This window comes from Centruroides sculpturatus, unplaced genomic scaffold, assembly GCF_000671375.1.
Source record: "Centruroides sculpturatus isolate CEXI.00-Female unplaced genomic scaffold, Cexi_2.0 scaffold580, whole genome shotgun sequence".
Taxonomy (NCBI): Eukaryota; Metazoa; Arthropoda; class Arachnida; order Scorpiones; family Buthidae; genus Centruroides; species Centruroides sculpturatus.
The window spans coordinates 164,740-190,134 of NW_019384668.1; the positions used below are offsets into that span (position 1 = coordinate 164,740).

Here is a 25,395-nt window from a genome sequence, read left to right on the forward strand (position 1 = left end):
TGCAAATTTCACTCTTTACAAGAAAATAAACACAATAAAAAATAAATAAATTTAGAAATTGAATTTAATAAAAATCAAATAATTACATTTACGTCGTTTTAATGAATTACACACAAAAAAATCAACTATTTGTCTTTTGCAAACAACATTAGTTTATAAGTGAAATTATATTTATTTTCTTATAAATAAAAAATGTACATTTACTTTTAAATAATTAGGTATTTTTTAAATCTTTATTTTATAAATTTATGTAAATATTTGTATTTACGTAGAGGGTAACAATATATGTTTAAATGAATGCAAGACGATGAAATAAATTACAGACTATGGAATGATATGCGCTATACTGTAGTCTGCATATTAAGTTTATGGACCTTTAAGAATCTGATCGTAAGTCTTTAATCGCACTGAACTATTAAAGAAATACAGTATTTAGGACGGAATGTAGCAGATAATATAGCTTAAGGATAAGATCGACATAACTCTACAGGGACCGCCGAGGGCGATGAATTAAAGGAGCACTCGTAACCCGTGTGATAATGAAAAGGAGGATGGAAAAATTTCAAGTGCCTGAGGCCAGAAATTCTTGTTCCAATACCGTGTATAGAAAAGAAGCAATTTGTAGTATATACCATTTTACACTTTCTATCAGTTTGCCTACACTCTCGGCATTTTTGAATAAATTTTTTAAACTTTTCTCGAATATAAACTTGTATACGAAGTTTAAAATTAACAATAAATAGTTCATAAGAAGACTTAGAAGAGTAAACATCATATATTTTTATAAATAAAATATTTAAAAAATAAAAATAAGAAAGCTTATATTTTAAAAATAGCATAATCTATAGGCCTATATATAACACGTGTACATTTAAAATATTGCATGTAGACTTTTAATACGGCAATTGAATATTAAATATTATTGATCTTATCAAGTAAACAAGGCCTGATGAAATGAATTGTTTTGATTCTGCGTTGACTGAGACATTAAAAAAATTAATTTAAATGCTTAATTTTTTCAAATTAAAATCCTAGCATTTTTTCCCGTGTAATCTTAAGACTTTAAAATTTAAACTGTTAAATATTTTAAGTTGTCGAACTATTATTATTAAATGTATTATAAGTAAAATGGCAAAAGAATTAAAAATATACAAAAATATCGAATGTAGAAGAACCCTATCTCTAATAAATCTATATTCGAATATTTACAGGGCCCGCAATTGTAAGATATTTGTTACTTACATATATGTAACTAGTAAATTATGTAGTTTAGTGAGAGTAACAACAGAATGGTTAACATCAAAAATATCAAACTGCATAAACATTTAATTGTTTAACTGCCTTAGTGGCACATTCACTTTTCAAATTACTTTCTTCTGAATATGTCATTAGATAGTTGAAATACAGGTGTAGCTGACAACTCGCGTTTGTAGTATAGAGCTATTAAATTAAAATTCTGTTGGTGAGAAGATAGCTAGGTCCATTTACTTAATTACTGGTTTGGAATTATATGCACAGAGCTGGAGTGATTGTGTTGTGAGCGAGGGAATAGGCGGGAATACTAAAGCAACACTACTGCATAGGCAGCCTTGTTATCAATTAGCTATTGTGTCACTCCAACTTCTCACCAGTTTCACCATAAATGTGATGATACACATCAGCAATAACTAAATTTTAAGAAACAAATAAAAAAAATAAAGATTTTCATCAACTGAAATAGAAGTATAATAAACAGACAATGATTTAAAAGCTTTTTATTAATAAAATTATATAGAATTAACAGCTTTATAATGAAGTTAACGTTATCTGTTATAAGCTGACAGTAATTAACAGGCTAATACATTTGATATAAAATTAGAAGGCTCTATAATTTAAACTTATAAGTATGTTGCAAACTCGCATAAAATTAACAGGCTCTATAATCAAGTGACAGTAGACTAAAAGGCTCTGTAATAAAGCTGACGCACAATTTATACAGCTTGTAATAAAGCGAAACCAACAGGCTTCATAATAAACCGACGCTAATTCTGGATATTAGTTACTATAGAATTAACACATCCCGTCTTAAAATAATTATCCTACGAGAAATTTAAAACTTTCTTATATAAAATTAATATTTTTAAAAAATTATCTGTTAAATAACAAACAACAAAAAATTCCCTTCGCTGTTGTTGCAGTTTTTAACATTTTTATAATAATCGATATTAAAATACAGAGTGGTTTACGATACAAACCGTAAACTCGGCTAATCGATAAAATTATAAATTTTAATTAAAAGTGGAGGCTTTCTTAATTAATTCATTTTAATTGAAGTAAGATACATAACTTGAGTTTGTATGGGTTCTCCAAAGCCTCTAAATTAAAATATGTAGGGCATTAAATCAATTGTAATCCACGTATCTATCCTCTCTCAATAGAAATTTTTAATAATCAATTTGACACGTTGCCTATCTTTAATATTATATTTTTAATCCAGATTTAACCCAGATTTAACATAAATAAGAATATTTAATCTAATCCCTTAGCGATAATATCGCCAAATTGTTATTTAAAGTGGTTGAAAGTTACTTTTTTCCCCCGTGTTAAACGAACTTTAACAACTTTTAATGAAGTTGTGCAATGTAAACGTGTGTTAAAAATTAAACACCTCGGTAAATGACAAATTACCTGCTGAAAATTTCTATACAAAAGTGCATCATTTCTATAAATATGCGATTAATATCGAAAATACATCGTTTAATTTACTGTACTAAAACTAAAATCGATTGATATACGAGACAGTTTTTAAAATTTACTGATGAGTTTTCTTATATAATTTTCATAAATTAAATAGCAAAAAAAAAAAAACAAAAACATATTGATTGCTTAATATATGTAAAAGTTAAATTTTATTTTTGACTCTTTAATAAATAAAAAAAAACAAAAAAAGTAAAAATTCAAACTTGTTTCTTAATTAAGTCTACCAAACTTTTAAGTGGAATCTTGCTATTTTTTTTCTTTTTATTTTTTTAATGTTCAAATAATATTTAACAAAATTTTCAAAAATTAGTTTAAAAATTGAATATGTACGCCCTAAACGCCGAAGAAATATTCAGCTAGTTATATTGATTTTGCTAGCGAAAGTCGCATTTGTTCTTTATAAGAATTTTTTCAAGTTAGCAATGCAGATATATAAAAGGGGGAAATTTTTTATGAGCATTTCCAAAGAACTTTTTTACAGAGGAAATAAGAAAAAAAATTTTTTTTCACTATATCTGTTTAAAAATTCTTATTCAAAATAGAAACAAATGGTATTTGACCATGCATAATGAGTTTATTTTTTAACAACTTTCAATTTATTCGCATCTACCCGAAAGAATTGGATAAACTCATCGCTACGCGATTAATGAAAATAAATTGCAAATTATATTTTATCTTTTTTTTCTCCATATTTTTTGTCATTTACTGGAGAAAAAATGAAAAAGCGTGTAACACATTTTTATCATAAATTAAATCTATGAGTTTTTATGTATTATAATTCAAAATTTCAATTATGATTCACTTGTAAATGCTGTTTGTTTTATTTATTTCATTTTAAAATAATTGCATTTTGGTTTGTTTTTCAGGCAGAAAAAAATGAATCGTTAATGATACTACATGATGAAACTAATTAGTTCGAATTACTTATAAAATCTAAAAAATGTCCGAACCAATATTAAATAATAATAAAATAAAAATGTAGCATTTCATATAGTTATGAATATAATTAGTTCAACTGATATTAATTCAATTAAATCAACATTTATTGAAATAAACGTGATGTTCGGCTCATTATTGTGTTTAATATATAACATTTGCCAAATTTTTGTAAATTCATTTTACTTTTTTTGTAAATTCAAAGTAAATTAAATCAGTAAGACGAAGTGTTAAAGGTGAGTTGGGGAAATTATGACGTGTCGGTGCATTAATGGCAATACTTTGAAACATGATTAACATGTGGAATTTCAGTAATTGAACATGCGTATTCACGTATCTGTATAGCGGTTCATGGTGTTGAAACAGTAAATCAAGTGCCACAGTTATCGCTGACCCATCGTACATAAATATAAACTTGAACGTTAAAGAATGCTGGCAAGGTGGGTCTATAACTTATCGTCTTCCCATACGAATTCCGTTCATATCTAAATATAAAAGGTAATCTTGAAGATTTTCACTATATAAGCCATCACATTTTAATATTTTTACGAAACGTTTGTCATATTTTTTTCTTTTTAAATAAACATTTAAGCAAGTACTATCATATTTTTCTTATAAGATTATACTCGTAATTCCAATATGAAGAAAGAATTCTATGTGATATGGCAATAGTTATATGAAACTTACGAACAGATATTTTATAAAAAGAAAAGAAAAACTATGTTTTTTCTATCGATTTTATAGTCCACCAAAGGATAGAGATATTGGTTTTAGACATTGAATATAATATCGGATCCCTCTAGATATATAAAATTTCCTAGAAGTGCAGTGGATGAAAAGTTAAAGTTCACAAGATACTTTTTGATATTATTAAATTCGTTTTTAAAATTATATTAAAAGTTACGCCTTTATTTATTAACGTGTTAGGTTTTAATAAGATTTTTAAAATTTTAAATAATTATTTTTAAGAGAAAATTTAGAGAATGCTTTTTAATTTTTAATTTAATTAATTTTTAATTTATTATATTTTAATCAAATATAATATATATAACGAATATTTATGTAGTTTTAAATTTATTGCTTAGTTAAAAATCCTCATCTCGCTGATCACGAACACGCAGAAAAATTTTTAAAGAGTAAATGCGACAATTTTTCACATACGTTATTGTAGAAAATTGAGTTAGCATCTTATCACTGTCAGATTTTTTGTTTCATAAAATCTCTAAGGTATTATTTGTTTCCATTTGATAAAACAAAAGTTAAATTTTACAAGCATCAAAAATTATCAATCGGAGGCAGGAACATCAACTTGAGAGAGTGAATGGATGCATTAGAACAAAACAATGTTAGATGTGAGCAAATTATTCTGTAGAGGCTTTTAAACAAGAATTACAAACGAAGGCGGGATGCGTTATCTGATAGAACTTGGGATGTAAACTTGTTCAACAATTGCGAAATCACGCTTTTGCTAGAGGGGAAATGTCTTCCTGACGTGATTCTTTCAGGAGTAGCACCGGAAGTTGAGTGCTAGTCTCTCTAAAGCTGTCAATCTATTCCCATTAGTTTGTTATTTTCCACATTGTGTGGCAAAACTGTTGATGAAAAAGCCCAGCAAACAGCTCTTGATGAAAAAAATAAAATAAAAATAACAACGCTGTGTTTCCATTAAAATTGGTAAACTAAAGTAATGTAGCTTCAAAAATTCCAATGATTCAGATAAATATTTAGCAATAAAATTGTTAAAGTAATATATAGATTTTAAATCTTGAATATATATTTATATTTGAAAATACTTTTGTTATGCAAGTAATAAAAATTTATTTATTTTTTTAGAAATTTACATAGTTTGTAAATGACACTGGATCTCACTATATTAAAACACTACATAAAAATTTACTGCTTTTTTTTTCTAGATTTAAAAATTGTGTGAAATAAATATAATTTTTTAATTCATCATCATTTTAAAATATACAAAATCGTAAATATTGTACAATTATAATTTGTGTGAGAATTATAAACGAATTTCATTTGTTACAGTTTAGAAAAATTTTTTACACATTTTATTATAAAAAACGATCAACATTAACTTTACTAGAACTATAGTAAACATAATACATTAATTTTTTTAAATTAATTTTATTGTAAATTTTAATATGTAAAAGTTAATTCGGTGAAGAGATGTGTAAGAAATGAACTGATGTCTTAAACTTAGTTATGCAGTCTTATAAATCCAAGTCTGTAAAATGTAAAATTTACAAAATGAAAATAATTTTATCGACTTTATCTAATGCCTTTAACTGTATAACACATTATATCTGGCTTAGAAAACGAGTTTTTTAATGTCGCTGTTTAATTTTACCGTTAAAATCTGTAACTTATCTATTTTTAAATAAATTTAATAACTGGCATAAGAAAATAATGTGAAAGTTTTTCTAAAATGGACAAAGTCATTTAGCTTCACAATAAGAAATCTGTCATTTTAATAATCATTCACACTAAACTACAGATGACACATCTTACCAGATTCCATTGGTCTTTATTGACTTCAGACTTCTGTTACAGTTACTGCTCTTGATATAAAAAAATACTTCTCCACAGAAAGTGCACTTTCCCCCATACATGCACGCACACACAATAAAATCAAGTTTCAATAAAACAGTTCATATCTTGATATCATTCGTTTCTATACTGTCCTTGGGATCTTGTTAAGAAAATGGGGAAAAAAAGAAAAAAATCAGACCAAGAATCGTTTGCATAACAAAGCTCCTAAAAGTTGCTGACTGCTAACTAGATTATCACAGCCTAATAAATAACATTCAAAGCACAGGCACCAAAGCTGTGGCTGCTGACATTTTCCCCAATTCAACAAAGACGACAATTACTTTGGTGCTTTATTTTTTTGTTTTTATTTTTTGTTGATACACCATTATCACAGTTTATTTTCTGGCAGCACATACCACAACAGAAGAAACAGGATTGGCAGAACGTAATGACTTGACATCCATTGATGTAAAACGAGGCTGGCTAACTAGTTTTTATTTTGTTTTATTTATTTTTTAAGCACAACAGACACTCAAAATCTTCCTTATATAAATGTATAAGGAAGCCATAAGGACGTGATAAAAAACACCAATACAATATAAACAGAGTTTTTATGTGATAAACAAAATGCACCTTCTGCTCAAAAATGGTGCTACAAATATTGGCAGTTTGGTGCTGGGAGAGATAAAACAAAACTGCTTTCTTTGTGATTGCACCACACTGCACCAAACAATATATCATAGGATAACATCTGGCATCCTTAAATTGCAGAGGCACTCTTTGCCTATATTGATTTGATTGTAAATTTTTTACAAGTCTTATTTAAAACAATGCCCAAGCACTGATGATGAACATGGCACTTTAATAGTATCATCACACATATAAATCCTTTGATGACATAAATGGTAATACAACAATGATGCAGGAAAATACTTCCGCACTTGTATCTTTTTGGTTTGGCTTTGCCCAAGGAAGATCTGATGGTAAATTTTAGTTCTTGATATCTTGCATAGTTTCTGTCATTCCATAAGCACTCTCACTTTGTGGACTGGAAATTTGGGGCAGTAGATTCTGTGAGAGTGAAATGCTCAATAGAATACACTCAAACAATATCTATTTTTATAAAGTCAACACACAGATGTCTGTTCACCTTCTAGTGTACATGCAACAGTTTCCAGTTTGCGAGCCAAATGCATTTTTTCGCAATATGGATCGTTCTCTAACGCTTCAATAACCTGAATTTAAAAAATATATAAATTATCTTAAAAATTCGTTTATAACATTCAAATTGCATGAGGTAAATATTTTATATTTAAAAAACTTTTCAGTTAAAATGTCAAAATAATATATGATATTATGAAATGTAATATAGGTTTTTATATGTTTATTTTTACCTGTTCATTATATTTGGCTGCATAAACATATAATTCTCTCACTGCACTAGGAGTGTCAAATTCTCCTCTATGAGACTAAAGAAAAAAAAATCTCATTAAAATTTTCTTGTACAAAAACTAGATAAAATTAATATAAATTTAAAACAAAGCACAAAAACTATGGATAAACAACTATCCATGTTGTTTCATCTATTTTTAATTTAATTAAAAACTTTACAAAATATTAAAAAATTCTTTTTAATATGTTAAGTATTGTTATTAAATATTATATTTTAGTTAAATTTTAAATATAATTAACATTTTTTAATGTAATTTCGATCAAATTTAAAGCTCTAACATTTTTTCTAACATTTTCTAATTATTTTGTCAAAAATATTTCTTTATTTTAGCCAAATTTTAAATATTTCATTGACAAATACACTATTTAAAAAAGAAATTAATGTTTCTTATAACAATTAATAAAACATTAAAATTATTTCTGCAAATGTACAGTGTGGTTATAATTAAAGTTGCCCTACTCAGACCTGTATAGAGCCTGTTCTCTTTGATATATTTTGAAGAAACTTGGTTGTGGGGATATCTGAAAGATCGTGTCTATAGAGGAGGCATACGAACTCTGCCTGAATTGAAAGCAAGCATAACATGCCATATTGCTACACTTTCTCAAGAAACCTATCGGGCTAATGTTGAACATGCTGTAAGGTGCTTTGAACATGTGATTGACGCAAATGGATTACACATTGAACAAATGTCGTGAATAAAAACCTTTTGCGTGTTTCCATTTTATGTTTGTTGTTCTTCGTGCGCCATTTTTTCACCTAGTGGTAGAAATTTGAACTAATTATTTTTTTGCATTTTCCTTTTCCCCATGGTCCATATAACGTATATACCAAGTTTCATCAAAATACATAAACGAGGACGGACTCTATACAGGTCTGAGTAAGGCAACTTTAATTATAACCATCCTGTATTTTCAATTTTATACATTTTCTTTGATGTAATATATTATATTTTATTGTATTGATGCACTTCACTTTCATTGAAAAGATCGATAGGCAATTGTTAAAAAGCTTTCGAGATTGAAATAATAATTCAGTTATATCAACAAATTTTTTTAACTAGAAAAAATAGAATTCTTCTTGTTTCATATATAGCAATAAATATGAAATAAACATATTTAATTTAAAATAATTTTATTATTTAAATCGGGGATTCACAACGTGGGTTGCTAGCGATTCCAAGGAGCGAACTGATTTATCTGGGAATCGATAAATTCTTAGGGGTCGTTGGAAGGATCAGTGGACAAATTCATTTTTATAATATTTTAAAATATAGTATAAATATTAATAATTGATATATCTTTAAATCTTATTAAAGTAAAACACAAACGTTGAATTTTTATTTATTCTCTTTCTAATTTATATCAGTAAAGAAAGGAGATTATGAATTAAATCTAGTGTTGGAAGGAAATCAACAAGCAAAAAAGGTTGTAAATTCCCTGATATAAATAATATATTTATATAATTTTATTTATTTATTTTTTTTTATTAATATTATAAAATTTGAAAATATATTATATTTATTTTAAATTAATTTATATCTTAGAAAATATATTAAAAAGTCAAAAATAAAAAACAAAGACAAATCACACATTTTGAATGTCAACAATAATTTATTTAAGCATTTAAAATTAATGGTTGAAAGTTATATATAAATTTTCTTACAAATGACAGCTCCTGCATGGCAACACACATTTCTTGATCTGTTACAGCTGGCATCGCAGAGATATCTTGATAAAACCTAGACACCATTTTTCTATATGTAGGAATATCTTTTGCAAATAATAATTTGTTAGAAGGTGAGTCCTGTAATAGAATAAACTCGAGTAATTCGTAATTCACTTATTAATAGTATATTTAATCATGATTAAACGAAATAATATATTTTTACCTTTCCTAATCGATGTTCTGAGGTTGAACATGCATCCATCAGTGTTTGGGCAATGACAGAAAGGCAAGAATCTACAATGGGTGTCTTGTGGATATCCAATATAAAATCGGGATTTTTTATAAAATTTACCCAAAATCTCAAAGGTAAACTGGAAAATAATTCAAATTTTATGTTAAATATAAGCTTAATAGGTAAGTCTACATGTTTATTTCCGTAAAAATTTGAACATGGAAGATATTTAAGTCTATTCTCTTTTTTTCGTTTATGTCCTAATTAAATAAATATTTAAAAAACACTTCACTGTTTTTTTTTAAAATATAAATTTTGCAAATAAATAAGCCACGACTTAAAACAAACGAAAAACATTTCCTGTAGTTGCATTTATCACGTAAAACAATTTGATTTTTGTAAAAGTTGTCTATTACGAAAGTAAATAATGTCAACTTTTAATAATTTACAACACCAATGTAAAACCCAAGCAGTTGATTAAGCCATAGTAATTATGTATGACATTTACGTACCTATTACTTTTCCACGCATGGGCTACTTCTGGATCACTGATACCATATTGTGCAGCTGCCTCATCTAATAAGTCAAATAACCATTTGACTGCAGCCGGTAATGAATCATTGGCAGTTAAGATTGTTGTGAGGAAGTCATCTACAAACTTCTGTACTGTACCCTAAAATAAATTTAATTTTTATACATAAATTTCACTCTGAGTAACTCCAATAAACCATCAATATGAAAGAATTTCTTTTTATCTATATCTATTTTAATTATCTTACATTTTATTAAAAAAGAAATTACAAAAAATAAGACTTTTTAAAATTTTAATTAATTATTTCTGTTCTTCATTAATGTCACGTGATTTAGTTTATTATTTAAAATTTTATTTATTATTCAAGAAAACAATATAATTACAATTTTAAAAAATAAACTAGTAAATGACGCCATATGCTTATTATTATTTAAATTAAATTTAAGTAAGGAAATAATCGTTACCTTAGTGGACAATAAGCGAGTTAGAAATATTTCGGGAATAGCTTTATGTAAATGGTCTTTTTGTACACCGTGATGGTCGTCAGGTTTGACCAAATGCCAAAAACGAACACCTTGTTCGACGTCACATTGACCAAATATCGGGGAGACAGAATTTAATGATGCGTTACCTGTACCTACGACAAAATGGAAATGATAACGTAATATTAGATAAACAAATCTAAACTAACAATAAGCACAGAATGTAAATTACGAATTATACAGATGGGTAGCCTACATAATATCTAGATAATTTTCACAATGCATTTATCAAATTCAAGTAGTTTGAAAACTTAATTTGCCATTCATATGTTAAGGAATCGGTAAATATGCATACGCTATATCAATTGATATATTTCTATGCTAGTTAAAATTGATATTAATAACGAGGGCAATCGAACGAAATTATCAAAACTATCAAAACATAAATTTCGGGAACTTTGTTGACACACAAACATGCATTAAATCATCATACTTACAATTAGAACTGAAACTATCGTTCTGTTTAGTAACAAGACTCATAATGGCAGAATCTTTTACACCGTAATGTTTTAACGTATTTATTCGTTTCCAATTGTTAAAATGCTTTGTAGTAATATCCTCGTCAGCTAATGTTAGATGTCCTCCCTTGCCATGTCTCCACTCTAAAATTAAAGAAATTTCAATTTACTGTGATGTGATGAACTTTATTTTAAAAAATAGTATAGTGTTTTAATTATTTTAGTTAAACTGTATACCTAAATCGACGTCGTGAACACATGGACGAAGAGAAAATGGAGTATTTTTATAAACGGCATCCAAAATCTTGAATTTGACTTGGCTAATTGTATCGCAATCATTTACTCTACATTGTATCTTTTCATCTTGATCTTCTTGTATAACTTGAATTGTCTATAAATATAAAATTCTTATTATTGTTCTGTTTTTATTGTTTTTGTCATAGTAATAATTTATTAGACTTAAAAGAGTAGAAAAAATAAAAAAAATAGAAAAATTACGTACAACTGTATAAAAATCCATTTGTTCTCTTAGCAAACGTTCTTCCGACAAAGAGTATCTAGCGTCGTGAGTGATGGCATCGACAGGACCCTTTTCCACTTGATGTTTTATCGCACTAAACAATAGGAATAACGAACTACCAGCTTGATCCTAATAAAATAAATAATTACAATTGCAGTTTTTTAAATATGATCCTCAAAACAAATTAATTAAAATTAATTAATTGTATCAATTTAAATTCTTATTTGTTACGAAATATTATTAGATAATATATGTAAGAGTTATAACAGTTATTAAATTTTTTTAAAAATTAAAGAAGCATTATAAAAAATACAATAATCATTTCATACCTTCAGATAATCATACATACTAAGAGCCATCCAATTAGTTAGCATTTTTTCAACGACAGATTCCGTTCTGTTTAATAAAAAAAAATTTAAGAGATTAAGATAATTAATTATTTAAAAACTTTATTCCCTATATTTTATTTTATTTTTTTTTTCATTTTATAAGCCGTATTTGTTAAAAATAAAAAATTAAAAACGGTTTTCAGAAAATAAATAAATTATAAAGTTAGAAAAAAAAGCTCAATTATATTTATTAAAATTAAATAGAAACTAATCTTTTGTAATATAGAATTATTTAAATAATGTACAAGTTTAAACTTATATTTAAAAGTGTTTAATAATAAAATAAAAGATGAAGCAAAAGTCCTTACCTTCTCAACATCAGTTGTGGATGTTTTGTGCACACAGATTTGTCAATTAATTGCAATAATAACGCCTTAAGAACACTGTAAAATTAAAATAAAAAAACAACGTTGGAATAAAAAATAAATTTATTATTCCATCTTTATCCATTTTTATTACTTACTTAGTAGCATATTCCATTTTTTCCATTAGTATAATCATCAATAAAGAAGCAACGTTAACTCTGTCAAAAAAATCCAACCAAATTATCGATAAAATTTCTTACAAAACTGAATTTAATATAAAATTAAATAAAAATTTTATTAAAAGAAACTGACCTGTCTCTTATACTAAATGATTTTTGATATTCCAATGTTTTGATAAATGTTAGAAGGAACGCTTTATTGTTTAATAATTGCTCAAATTGTGACATGGCTAACTCACAGTTTGTATAAAGTCCGTTGGCTTGAATCTATTTTAAAAGAAAAATATTTTTTTCATTATATACATTATTATCATTTTATTAACTCGGTGTGTAAGCTTATATTTTATAAACTACTTACTTTAGAATCTTGTAATAATGGATGATCAAAAACTCCTGGAAAAAACACTTTCATCACGTAGCTTTTATGATCTAAGGTAGGTATACCAGTAGTCTGAAGATCATTTGTTAAATCTGTCATATCAGTCTGAAGTTCTGCAAAAGCTGAAAGTAATTGCATTAACTTCGTTTAATTGGAAAATCATGCATAAAATTGCTAGCATTTAACAAGTTTGCTTAACATACCTTGTTTACATTCTGATCTCACACTATTCTCCAGAGAATCCATCTGTAATTGTATCCTTTTGTATTCTCTTTCTGCTTGTGAACTCTTGTGGCGTAATACTGCCAGAATGATAAGACTTAACAACATAAGAATGCTTCCACCTGCAGCAATACCACCAATGGCTGCTGGAGGTAATTCGTATTTTTTTGCAACCTCGTAATGTAAAAATCCGACTTCAAATCTTAAATTTTTACCAACGTGTACCTATACAATATTAAAATATACTTTTTTAAATATTAGACTTATTAAAATACTAAATCATTTATATTTTTTAAAATATATAATAAGATTAAGGCGATAAAAATAATTAGAATTAATTAAATTATTCAAATAGATTTCAATCACCTTGTGCAGATTAACTGCAGTCTTCAATATATTTTTAAATATATAGTTTTAAAATATAATAAAAACTTTTGTAAATGTTTGTCTAACGTTTTCAATATGTTATTTAGTTATTAATTTTTAACACAATTTGAAATTTTAATATCGCAAAGAGCTTGAGCAATTTTCAAATTAAAAGAATTCTAACACTTTTTTAAATTTCGACAAACTTTCTTTTTGCAATTTTCAAATGATTTAAATAATTTGAATAAAAGAACATCGTTAAATTATCTAGTAAACTAAGAGAAGGATTTAAAAATACATTTTAATCAATCTGTTATTATATAATTACAATTACTTACCACTACCATTGGCAAATTGTTATCAGTCTTTCGACCAATCTCGTCGGTCCCTAGAGGTTGTACTTCTGGTGGAATACAGACTAACTGAGTCATTGCTAGAGAAGTCAGGTTGCAGATTCCTGTCCCTATGGTTACATTAACCTCAGTCTCTGTACTTGCAAGTCTCAAGTTCTCTCCCTAATTGCGCAAAAGTATTGTAATTATAACCATGCCAATAACTCAAAATTTATAGTTAATAACTTTAGTAATTTATATAGATGTAAGTATACAGGCAGTATTTTTAAGCCACAAAACTTACATCTCTTGTTTTATGATCGATAAAGTATTATCAAGAAAATTTTTATATAGACCTACTAAACTTCGGACTAACCTCTATAACGAGTGATTCTCCTTTATATAATTTTACACTATCCTCTTCGAACGGAAAGAACTTCGGGTCTGGCACATAAATAAGATCAGAGTGCAGACTCGGAAAGTTCTCCTGCAACGCTCGTACGCTATCGACATTATCCATAATAAATCCTATTTGAAATTTCCAAGTAGGGATATCATCTTGCTCGCTGTTTTCATTGTATATGGGCGGGGTTTTCAAAGCAGCACCATTGATTGATGGAGCGGGACAAATCATTTTCCCATTGCTTATTATTTCACAGATCTATAAAATATATAAATGAAAATTTTTCAAGTCTAACTTTATAAATGCTCTCTTCAGGATTCATTTCAATATAGCTGAATACAGTATAAAGTTTTAAACTAAAGACATTTCTTATATCTTAAAAAATGAATTTGCTAGAACTCAAATTATGACTAAGTTAAATTGGCTTTTTAAGATAAGGGATGTGGAAAATTTCTAAAAGTTTTACTTACGGTTTCATTTAAAATACTGTCATTCTGAAACACAGCCATCCTTGGTTGTTGGACGGAAGTCAAGTTTGTGCCCATGACTACGACAGCACGACCCCCACTAGAATCATTAAAAAGTTTAATTACTTAAACTGTTTTTCACATCGTATCTATTGAATTAATTATTCGAAAAAAAATGTGAAAGTATGCTTATATTTTAATTTATCGCATCCTTCATCTCCATCAACAATTTATAATTTAAAAGTTCTAGTTATAAAAAATGTAAGCGGGTAGTTGATAACGCTATACATGTCTCGTGAATTAGACTACATAATACAGAAAAAGTGTGGTACATAAAAAAGAGGGTAAATTTTCTATCGTAAAACTTTAAAGAACAATGTTTTTATACAATACTTCGAAAATCCTTCGAAGTAAAGGAGTGATCATTTTTTGAGAATAACCTTTACATCGAAAATAGTTTTTTCTTGGCTAAACGATATGTAGTCTATAACATTTAACTTTAGAGTATCAAAGGTAAACACGGTTTTTAAGGAACCAAAATTTAAGGTAAACACGATTTTTTGGAAACTAAAATTTATTCCAGTCTCAGCAAAAATAAATTCTTTTGAGTAAATTTTAATGAAATAAGAGCTTTTAAGTAAAGATATAAATATATTTTTCTTTTGAAAAGAACAATTAGCAATCCTCTTATTTCCAAAATTAAATTTTTATACGTATTTATCTTTTATTCCATTTGTCTATTTGCAGGTCTTAATTTCTTAATTATATTAATTCTTACAGTTTATATACATATATTGCAGGTTATACCGATAATACTAATAACAGATTATTAATGTTTAATAGAAAATAATATTTTATTCGTAAACTAATTACTGAAAAATTAACAAAATAAATGAAGTCTATATTTAAAGTCTACATTCAAATAGAAGAAATGATATTAAATATTATTTAGCCATATTTAATTTTTATAATTTTAACAATTATACAATTTTCATAAATACATATTTAAATGAATTTTCAGAAGTTTATAATTGGTTTATTAATAATTTATTACTTTCTATAAATGTATTTTTAAATAAATCATTTTTGTTACATTTAGAGAGTAATAAAATAATTTTAATAAGATGTATCAAGTATTCTATTCAGTCATTGTCTGTAGGCGAATGTTTAGTTCAAATTTTTTTTTATGTTAACGGCCAATTATTATTATTCTTATTCTTTCACGTGTCATATAATTATAATTTAAATCCATTTTCTTTTCTAGAATTTCTTTGTTGAACAAACCATTAATTCTTTTAAGCTAATAATGACGGATAGCATGTGTTAAGTAAATTTATACCATTATGAATAAATTATAAAATATTACAATATATTATAACGTGAAGTAATATAATAAAAAAACGATTTCCTTAATTACACTTATGCTTATGCTAATTTAAAAAAAAGGAAAAAAAAGGCGTGATGTATATTTATATAATAGAGTTTTGACATACCTAACAAAGCTTTTTAATGGTGAAATTTTAAGAATAGTTGGATCGTTTCTATACACAAATGGTGACTGAAGTGTTAAATTAGCATTATCTATTCTCAGTAATAATTGAGAAACGTCATAAGAAGGCACTGGAGCACGGGTTGTCCTACAACTAATCTGACTATTACTTGCTAAAGTTCTAAAAAAAAAAATTTAAATATTTTAAACAATTATCCTTAATACACGAAAAATAAATTATTATTATATTAATTAATATATTTAAATAAAATAAATTTAGCATGATATTCGATACCTATCAACAATGCATTGCAGATCGTCTAGATAAACTTCCAGTTCGTTTCCAACGTTAAGATTCGAACCCGTTAAATATAAACGTGTACCACCGGCCTGTGGTCCTGATTTCGGATGAACTGCATTTAATTCTACCATCTGCATTAAAAATATTTCAAATATATCAGAATGTAATATAATATTTCCAATTTAACTGTGTCGATATTAATAAAATTCTACTTTCAATAGTATTAAAAACGAACTTCAACTATTAGATAAATTTTATATTTCTCAATTACGAATTTAATAATAAAGTTAATATTGTTTTCTTATTTTACACCAAGTATAATTTGTAATTTACCTTATAAAGAAATTTCTCGCGAGCTCTTGTAATTCCGGCTCTATTTCCCACAACTACTTCTCCTTCAAGTGGAACATCCGATGGTCCCGTTTGACATACCACTCTAAAAACAAAAATTAAAAAAAATTATAATTTTTTTCTCCTATTTAATTACTTTAATTAAACAATTAAATTTAAACAATAAAANTGGCTAAAACACGTTCTTTTGCACCTTCGATCTCAACGATGCATTGAAAATCATCCTGAAAAATATATTTTGCATTTAATAAAAAAATAAATTATTTTATTATATGAAAGAAATAAATAATTATAGTTTTTCGATATTTCTATCTGTATTGTCCTTCTGATGTTTATAATATGTCAAATTTTAATTACTAACAATACATTCAAAAGAAGTAAAAGTCTCGAACTTTAATTAAACAATTAAATTTAAACAATAAAAAGGAACATTTTATGTAATATTAAATGGTATCTACAAGCCTACCTAACGGATATACTATATTCTACAGGGATGCATGGTATTCCTCCAATTGTTATCTTATCTTGAATTTCTTCGATACTCGTTCCAAGATTACTTCCTTCAATCGCCACTAAAGTTCCTCCGGCTAATGGTCCACTGAGTGGATGAATCTATTCATAAATTTTTAAACGTTAAGATTCGAACCCGTTAAATATAAACGTGTACCACCGGCCTGTGGTCCTGATTTCGGATGAACTGCATTTAATTCTACCATCTGCATTAAAAATATTTCAAATATATCAGAATGTAATATAATATTTCCAATTTAACTGTGTCGATATTAATAAAATTCTACTTTCAATAGTATTAAAAACGAACTTCAACTATTAGATAAATTTTATATTTCTCAATTACGAATTTAATAATAAAGTTAATATTGTTTTCTTATTTTACACCAAGTATAATTTGTAATTTACCTTATAAAGAAATTTCTCGCGAGCTCTTGTAATTCCGGCTCTATTTCCCACAACTACTTCTCCTTCAAGTGGAACATCCGATGGTCCCGTTTGACATACCACTCTAAAAACAAAAATTAAAAAAAATTATAATTTTTTTCTCCTATTTAATTACTTTAATTAAACAATTAAATTTAAACAATAAAAAGGAACATTTTATGTAATATTAAATGGTATCTACAAGCCTACCTAACGGATATACTATATTCTACAGGGATGCATGGTATTCCTCCAATTGTTATCTTATCTTGAATTTCTTCGATACTCGTTCCAAGATTACTTCCTTCAATCGCCACTAAAGTTCCTCCGGCTAATGGTCCACTGAGTGGATGAATCTATTCATAAATTTTTAAAAAAATTATTAAATTTTTTCATACATTTTTAATATCAGAAANTAATTATGAATACCAATACTGAAGTCTTTGTATCAATTTTAAATTCATTTATTTAATAGTTGAGTAAAATTCATCAAACTAAATTTTACCATTGCATCATTTTTTTGCATTTTATTTTTTAGAAGCTATAGACATTGATATTTATATGTATACATATATATAGTAGTTGGAGCATAGCTTAAAGCGAATGGCATGAAGTTTAGATCAGGAATGCAAAATATGTCGTATGACTGATATAAAACGTGACGGAACGAGACAGCTATTGGGGTTCTGATATTTTTGAACCCATCATGATGCGAATACAGATATGAGAGTTTTTGACGGATAACTTACTGTAAATCACTGATTACAAATCTACAGTCGACGGAATTAAAGACTCCAAGTGTTTTTTTTAACATTTCTATCTTATATTCTGAACAATGCTATTTCTAATTTGTAAGTACAAATAAAATGTTTAAATTTTCCTGTATATCAAAGTGTACTAATGCTATTACTAAAAAATATCAAAAAGTTAAATGTTAAAATATTTAAATTAACTTTTTAAACAGAAAAATTACTTATATTTTTAAAAAATTCATGTTTAGGCTACTTAGACAATAACAGCAATTTTTTTTTTTAATTTAGAATTATTATAAGTAAAATATTCAATGTATTTAGAGGAGCATAATTAGAATAATCAGTTTTATTTTTAATAAGATGTATCAAGTATTCTATTCAGTCATTGTCTGTAGGCGAATGTTTAGTTCAAATTTTTTTTTATGTTAACGGCCAATTATTATTATTCTTATTCTTTCACGTGTCATATAATTATAATTTAAATCCATTTTCTTTTCTAGAATTTCTTTGTTGAACAAACCATTAATTCTTTTAAGCTAATAATGACGGATAGCATGTGTTAAGTAAATTTATACCATTATGAATAAATTATAAAATATTACAATATATTATAACGTGAAGTAATATAATAAAAAAACGATTTCCTTAATTACACTTATGCTTATGCTAATTTAAAAAAAAGGAAAAAAAAGGCGTGATGTATATTTATATAATAGAGTTTTGACATACCTAACAAAGCTTTTTAATGGTGAAATTTTAAGAATAGTTGGATCGTTTCTATACACAAATGGTGACTGAAGTGTTAAATTAGCATTATCTATTCTCAGTAATAATTGAGAAACGTCATAAGAAGGCACTGGAGCACGGGTTGTCCTACAACTAATCTGACTATTACTTGCTAAAGTTCTAAAAAAAAAAATTTAAATATTTTAAACAATTATCCTTAATACACGAAAAATAAATTATTATTATATTAATTAATATATTTAAATAAAATAAATTTAGCATGATATTCGATACCTATCAACAATGCATTGCAGATCGTCTAGATAAACTTCCAGTNTAACCTGATAATATTTCACATGAAATATTTACTATTTAGAATACTTATTCTGCCTGTAGTATCAAATGGTAAATAACTATTCATAATACATTGCAATATAGAATAACAAGCAAGTGTCAAGCTATGCAAACAGCAGTGATAAGGCAGTGTAATTAAATGGCTGGGATATTGTTGTAACAACAATTAGTACTTCATTTAATTTGATTCTCCAGGCCATAAACACAGTTATTGACACAATGAATTCAACCAATGATAGAATAAGAACTGAGATAATCAACACATTAGAAGAATAGAAACACTATTTAATGCTCTTTTCGTTTTTAAAATCAACACGGATTGTCTTTATTTTGTTTATTTTCAAACTAAAATCTACATTTATAAATATTTATTTACAATCAATAAATTACATTAAGCCATTTTTTTACATTTAAATCATTTTAAGACAATTATTGTTAGAAACCATCATTATTAATTAAGATTCAGATTTAACCAGTAAAAATCCAAAAACATCATAAAAAATTTAACTTGATATTAAAATTTTTCAATATTTTGTAAAATTAATTTTTAAAAATTTTTAATTGCTATAAAGAATTAAAATTGTATTGCTTTTTACATTTTAAAACAAAATTTACTAGTGCAAAGATTTACAATAAAAAAAAATTATTTACTTAAAAATTGCTATTGATTAGAAAGAGTACAGAGAATCATTAATTCAACAGCAAGCTTTTTTTTATAGCGAAAATACAAAATTTTCCTAAGTAATCTCTTAATGCTTTTACATTTCAGAGTTCAGAAAACAAAAATAGTACAATATCATCACAAACTTAGGCAATAAATTTATATTCGGATCAATTAAATATTTAGACAATTACCAGAGTAAATAAATTATTTTATTATATGAAAGAAATAAATAATTATAGTTTTTCGATATTTCTATCTGTATTGTCCTTCTGATGTTTATAATATGTCAAATTTTAATTACTAACAATACATTCAAAAGAAGTAAAAGTCTCGAAACAAAAATTATAACCGATGATAAATCTATTGTGATATTTTACAAATAACTTGGGAAAAATAAGTATTTTGAACTTAAGTAATTGATATAAAATGTCCCCAAAGAAAAGTAGCCACATTCGCTACAGGATGTTTGCAATTACATTAATGAAACTTAATGAGTTTCTGTATTATTTCCTGTCCAGTAATACACCTATTGCGCTAAAAAAGTGACCACAAATATTTTAATTGCTTTTAGAAATCAGCAAAAATTACTTTTTTAAAATTTATTTGATAGCAAAAGACTTCTTAACGGCGAATTCCATTAACAAAGCTTTTACAATCATTAAATCGTAATGAGTTTTACTATTTAATTGTCTAATAATATATCTCTTTTATATATTATTTATATTTGAAGAATTAGAGTCATATGTCCGTTAATTTATGTCATTGTTATTATTATCAATGACAAAATTCATTTATTATTAACAGCTATAAAATTTTGTCATTAAATTACTATTTGGATTGGTATTCATAATAATAATTATGAATACCAATACTGAAGTCTTTGTATCGAAGGTATTGTTAATAATGTGTGAAATTAAATTTTAAATACGAAAAGAATTAAATAGTGCATTATACTATTCTAAAATGTTATACTTTACTTCACATACAATAAGTTTATTTTTGTTATTATATTAAATCAGCAGGTAAAAATTTTTATATTAATTTATATAAAAAAATGTATAAAGATTATGATTAGGTGTTTTATGTCCGCCTATACGTGTATAAAATATTGTTAACCTATAAGTAATTAATTCTTTCAGGTTTCTGCTATGATAAATACAAGTTTATCACTTACCCAATCAATTCGTGGCGGTGGGCAAGAGGTAGCAACAGGTTCAAGACACGATTCTCCATAAGTACAAGATCCTTTACACCAAGCGCACTGATATTTCCTATCTCTCGTTTGACATAATGAACAATCTGCGCGGCCACCGTAATTTCCAAGTAGATCACATTTATATAACGTCACTAGTGAATAAAAATATTTTATATATGAAATGTAGATAACAAAAAACAGCTAACAATTTATATTGTTATATTAAATGCATTACCATTTGTTTTATCAATAAAAGTATCTTCATTCCATAATACGGTTAAAGTTGCTCGAATAACTCCAACTTCTGATTGATAAGTATACTATTTTTGAATGGAAAAAAAATAAGTATTTAGCGTAAGAAAGTGTCATAAATGTGTAAAAAAAAAATAATTTTTAAAGAAGCTTACCGCCGTTTCAGAGCATATGATTCTACTTCCTTGCTTAGTGGCTAAAACACGTTCTTTTGCACCTTCGATCTCAACGATGCATTGAAAATCATCCTGAAAAATATATTTTGCATTTAATAAAAAAATAAATTATTTTAATTTATAAAAAACTTATTATCGAATTTAAAAAATGCAGCGTTACATTTTTAATTCTTAAATAAAATATATTAATTTTTTATTTATGAATTTTATCATATAAAATTTACGATGTAATTATTTGACTAAACATGTAAATAGAAGAAAATTGTTTACAAATAGTTATATTACAAAAATCTTTTCCATAAGAATCAGACAATACTCATCACAGCTGTTTCAGTGATTAAAAAAATGGAAAAAAGAATCAATACGTACTAGAGCACTAGGAAGATTTTTTACTTCAATGGCGATTTCCTTGCTCACTTCATTTGGCAGCAATATTTCCTTATCAATAGTAAAGCTTGGGCAGTGTTGTCGTCCTTTAATGAGGGAATTCTGGGGATTCTACGATAAAAATCGCTGTCTTAGATGTGAAAGTATTTTATCTTATCAATTCCGAAGAACAAAAATTAATCAATCAAAGAATTAAATTGCAAAAAAGATGAACTTGTCACGAATGAGGAGATACAGTACTTACATTTTCGCCGGTAATAATTGTACGAGTGCATAACGATATATTGTGTGTACACATATTTTCATGGGGACACCAGCTGCAAGCCCAGGAGCTAGTCGCGCACTCGGTACAGCTGCAAAACAAAATATATATTTTTAAAAACAGGTTCGTCTACTCGATTCAGAATTATTATTATTATTATTCTTATTTATTTATTTATTTTTTGTATCTAAATAAACTAAAGAATTATGATCTAGGATTATTTACTATATTATCTTCTTTTTCCTTTTTTTGTTTGTTTTTGTTTTTGATCTTTTAAAATTTCTACAGCTGCGATTTTAACTTAATTAAGAAATTTTTATATCTCTGCTCTAGAAATCTTTTACAAAATTAAATTCAAAAATTCACATTAAAATAAATCGTGTCTTTCTATCCTTATACTTACTAAACATCAGAATTTAATGCATACTTCACATCTTTTAAATTTATATTTTAATTTCATCTTAAGAACATTGTTTTCTTTGTTAATATAATTTAATATGAGTAAAATTCACAAACTCTTAATAATAGAGAGAGAAATAGTTTTATGATATAAAAAAACAGCAAAACTTTATAATTTTACAGCTATTAGTTGAAATATTTTAAACAAAATTATTTAATTTCAATTTAAACTTACGTTTTATGAACTCCGCAATCATAGAATGCGAACATTCTGTTAAGAAAATCTGTATTTGTTTCGCTGGATCGTACTGCTAAATCCACTAAAACATGATCTATAACGAAAGAAAAATACAAAGAAGTGGCATATAATAGTCATTTCAGCCAATGAAAGTAACTTTATGTTCATACAACTTGGTCAATATTGCACCCTTGTGACATATTCAAGATAAGAGATTTTTCACACAAACATACACTTCATGAAATTCTAAGTCTCCCTAGAGTGCATTCCTCTCTATAAAATACAACATTTACTTCCGTGGATCAAAACATGTTCCCAATTGATTATCACGGAATAAATACAGCTAAGTTAAAATGGCGTAAAAAAGAGAGAAAAGCCGACGGTATTTCTAAATCCCAACTTGGCATTTAGGGGTTATCTTAAGAATGAAAAATTGCTATTAAATGCAATTCCCATCACACATGTGTTACGAGAAGTTCAATGAAACTGGATTTGATAAATGAAAGTATTTAATAATAGTTATTCGTCAAAACTAAGCAATAAACAAAATCCCAATACAATTGATAATTTCATTTCCATGAAAATATAATTGCACTCGGGAAGACAGAAACCATAAAGTTACGTTATTGCAATAAAATAAAATATTTATTTTCTGTTAGATACGTACCGCTTCCTTCTGGAATAGGTGGACGGTCTGCAACTGCTGGTGTCATACATGCGAGTCCATTATGTGTCACACGAGCTTGCACAGGATTACTTTTTCCAAATACACAAAGATAGTGGGCCCCATAAGGAAGTTGTGGCAGTTGATTAATAGCCAGTTCAATCTAAGAAATTGAAACCATTCATAAATAACATTTAAATCACATTGTCAGCAAAAATGGCAAGTTTACTCGCACTACGAAAAACTCTAATATTCAGTATCGAGTATTAATATAATATATTTATACTGTACACTGTTATCCTTTAATAATATAAGAGTATAGAAAATTTTACTCTTGAATAAAAGATGCCTAATATAGTTTCATCTGTCATTTTTCAGACATCGTGTGTTTTCATAAAGATTATTTCTGTGATAAATGTTCTTGAAAACAGTGACATGGTAAAGAGGAGAAAACTACATGTCAATTATTGATTGCATCTTACCACAGCCATGCTTGTCAGAGGAAGATGTTCTGGTCTGATAGACTGGAAGTCAATGCATTGCTGAGTGTTGAGAGACAGCCACCTGGGAGAACTAAGATCAGTCAACACACCTGTTGCATTTTGGCATGCTGCCTTCACCGTGCATCTGCATAATAATTATTTTGATTACTAACATTTTTAATTTTTTTAAAAATAATAGACAATAGTTTATAATTTTAAACACAAGTAAAATTATTTTAATAGTTTGTATATAATAAAACTTTGCAATAATAATTTTTGTATTTTATTATATGAATATGAGTAGTAAAAGTAATAAAAATATAAAACTCGCCTCTTTTCTAAGGAGCACCATCCACAATATGGATTTCTAGCTTGAAGGCATTGGTCACAACTCTCATACTGTTGGCATTTTTCAACTTGTACCTTACTCACCTATAAGGTAAAATCAATTAAATTTCATATTTATTTAGTGAGATTGAAATACCAAAAAGGTATGTTTTAAATTTTAAAGTAATCAATGTTAATAATATCGTATTTAACAAAAAAAAATTTTCAAAAATTTTAAAATAATTTTTAGACTGCAAGTTAGATTTCATTCATATAATTTATTAATAACGACTTTTACTTACCTTGTAAGGACTAGCAGCATAGAGATATTGCTGCATAGAATCTAAATGCAAATCTGCCAATATTGTATTTCCTTCATCTACAACAACTTCTTCAAACTCTTCGGCTTGAACGCCACTACTTATAAGCAACTAGTTAAAATAATATAATAGTAAATTATTATTTATTCAATTTTTTTCTTTGTTTTAACAAGAGCATTACAAACTAGAAAACATTTATTTTTCATATTTAATTAATACGTTTAACTACAGAATTATTTGGCAGGATATAATAATAATAATAATAATAATAATCTATATTTATCAAATTGCTTCTTCTGACTGACTGACTGACTGACTGAATCACTCACTGATTCATCATCGCCCAGAGCAGACCGCTTAACCTAGAGGTGAAATTTGATAGACAGTTAGAGTACAGTACGCCATGAAAACGCACACTAAGAAGGGATTTTTCGAAATTCCCCCGCGGGGGGAGAGG

At 26.6% G+C, this 25,395-nt stretch overlaps 1 protein-coding gene across 1 annotated transcript in view; it reads right to left on the reverse strand.

The window, feature by feature from the left end:
• Window positions 1-6,131: 6,131 nt before the first annotated feature.
• The window catches only part of LOC111626676 (plexin-B-like), a 127,112-nt gene continuing 107,848 nt past the window's right edge, over window positions 6,132-25,395 (reverse strand). The window contains exons 5-36 of the mRNA XM_023370155.1: window positions 24,921-25,049; window positions 24,623-24,723; window positions 24,292-24,436; window positions 23,813-23,972; window positions 23,143-23,239; window positions 22,491-22,599; window positions 22,229-22,357; window positions 21,839-21,931; window positions 21,667-21,751; window positions 21,411-21,583; window positions 17,951-18,096; window positions 17,723-17,825; window positions 16,448-16,584; window positions 16,157-16,333; window positions 14,667-14,763; window positions 14,170-14,454; window positions 13,800-13,976; window positions 13,077-13,320; window positions 12,853-12,995; window positions 12,628-12,761; window positions 12,474-12,533; window positions 12,319-12,393; window positions 11,951-12,017; window positions 11,604-11,750; window positions 11,339-11,492; window positions 11,081-11,245; window positions 10,566-10,738; window positions 10,082-10,242; window positions 9,561-9,708; window positions 9,335-9,475; window positions 7,611-7,685; window positions 6,132-7,451 (exon numbers count right to left, since the gene is read on the reverse strand). Of these exons, the coding sequence (XP_023225923.1) occupies window positions 7,344-7,451; window positions 7,611-7,685; window positions 9,335-9,475; window positions 9,561-9,708; window positions 10,082-10,242; window positions 10,566-10,738; window positions 11,081-11,245; window positions 11,339-11,492; window positions 11,604-11,750; window positions 11,951-12,017; window positions 12,319-12,393; window positions 12,474-12,533; window positions 12,628-12,761; window positions 12,853-12,995; window positions 13,077-13,320; window positions 13,800-13,976; window positions 14,170-14,454; window positions 14,667-14,763; window positions 16,157-16,333; window positions 16,448-16,584; window positions 17,723-17,825; window positions 17,951-18,096; window positions 21,411-21,583; window positions 21,667-21,751; window positions 21,839-21,931; window positions 22,229-22,357; window positions 22,491-22,599; window positions 23,143-23,239; window positions 23,813-23,972; window positions 24,292-24,436; window positions 24,623-24,723; window positions 24,921-25,049 (4,338 nt within the window). The 3' untranslated portion in view covers window positions 6,132-7,343. The remainder of the gene's footprint in view (window positions 7,452-7,610; window positions 7,686-9,334; window positions 9,476-9,560; window positions 9,709-10,081; window positions 10,243-10,565; window positions 10,739-11,080; window positions 11,246-11,338; window positions 11,493-11,603; window positions 11,751-11,950; window positions 12,018-12,318; window positions 12,394-12,473; window positions 12,534-12,627; window positions 12,762-12,852; window positions 12,996-13,076; window positions 13,321-13,799; window positions 13,977-14,169; window positions 14,455-14,666; window positions 14,764-16,156; window positions 16,334-16,447; window positions 16,585-17,722; window positions 17,826-17,950; window positions 18,097-21,410; window positions 21,584-21,666; window positions 21,752-21,838; window positions 21,932-22,228; window positions 22,358-22,490; window positions 22,600-23,142; window positions 23,240-23,812; window positions 23,973-24,291; window positions 24,437-24,622; window positions 24,724-24,920; window positions 25,050-25,395) is intronic.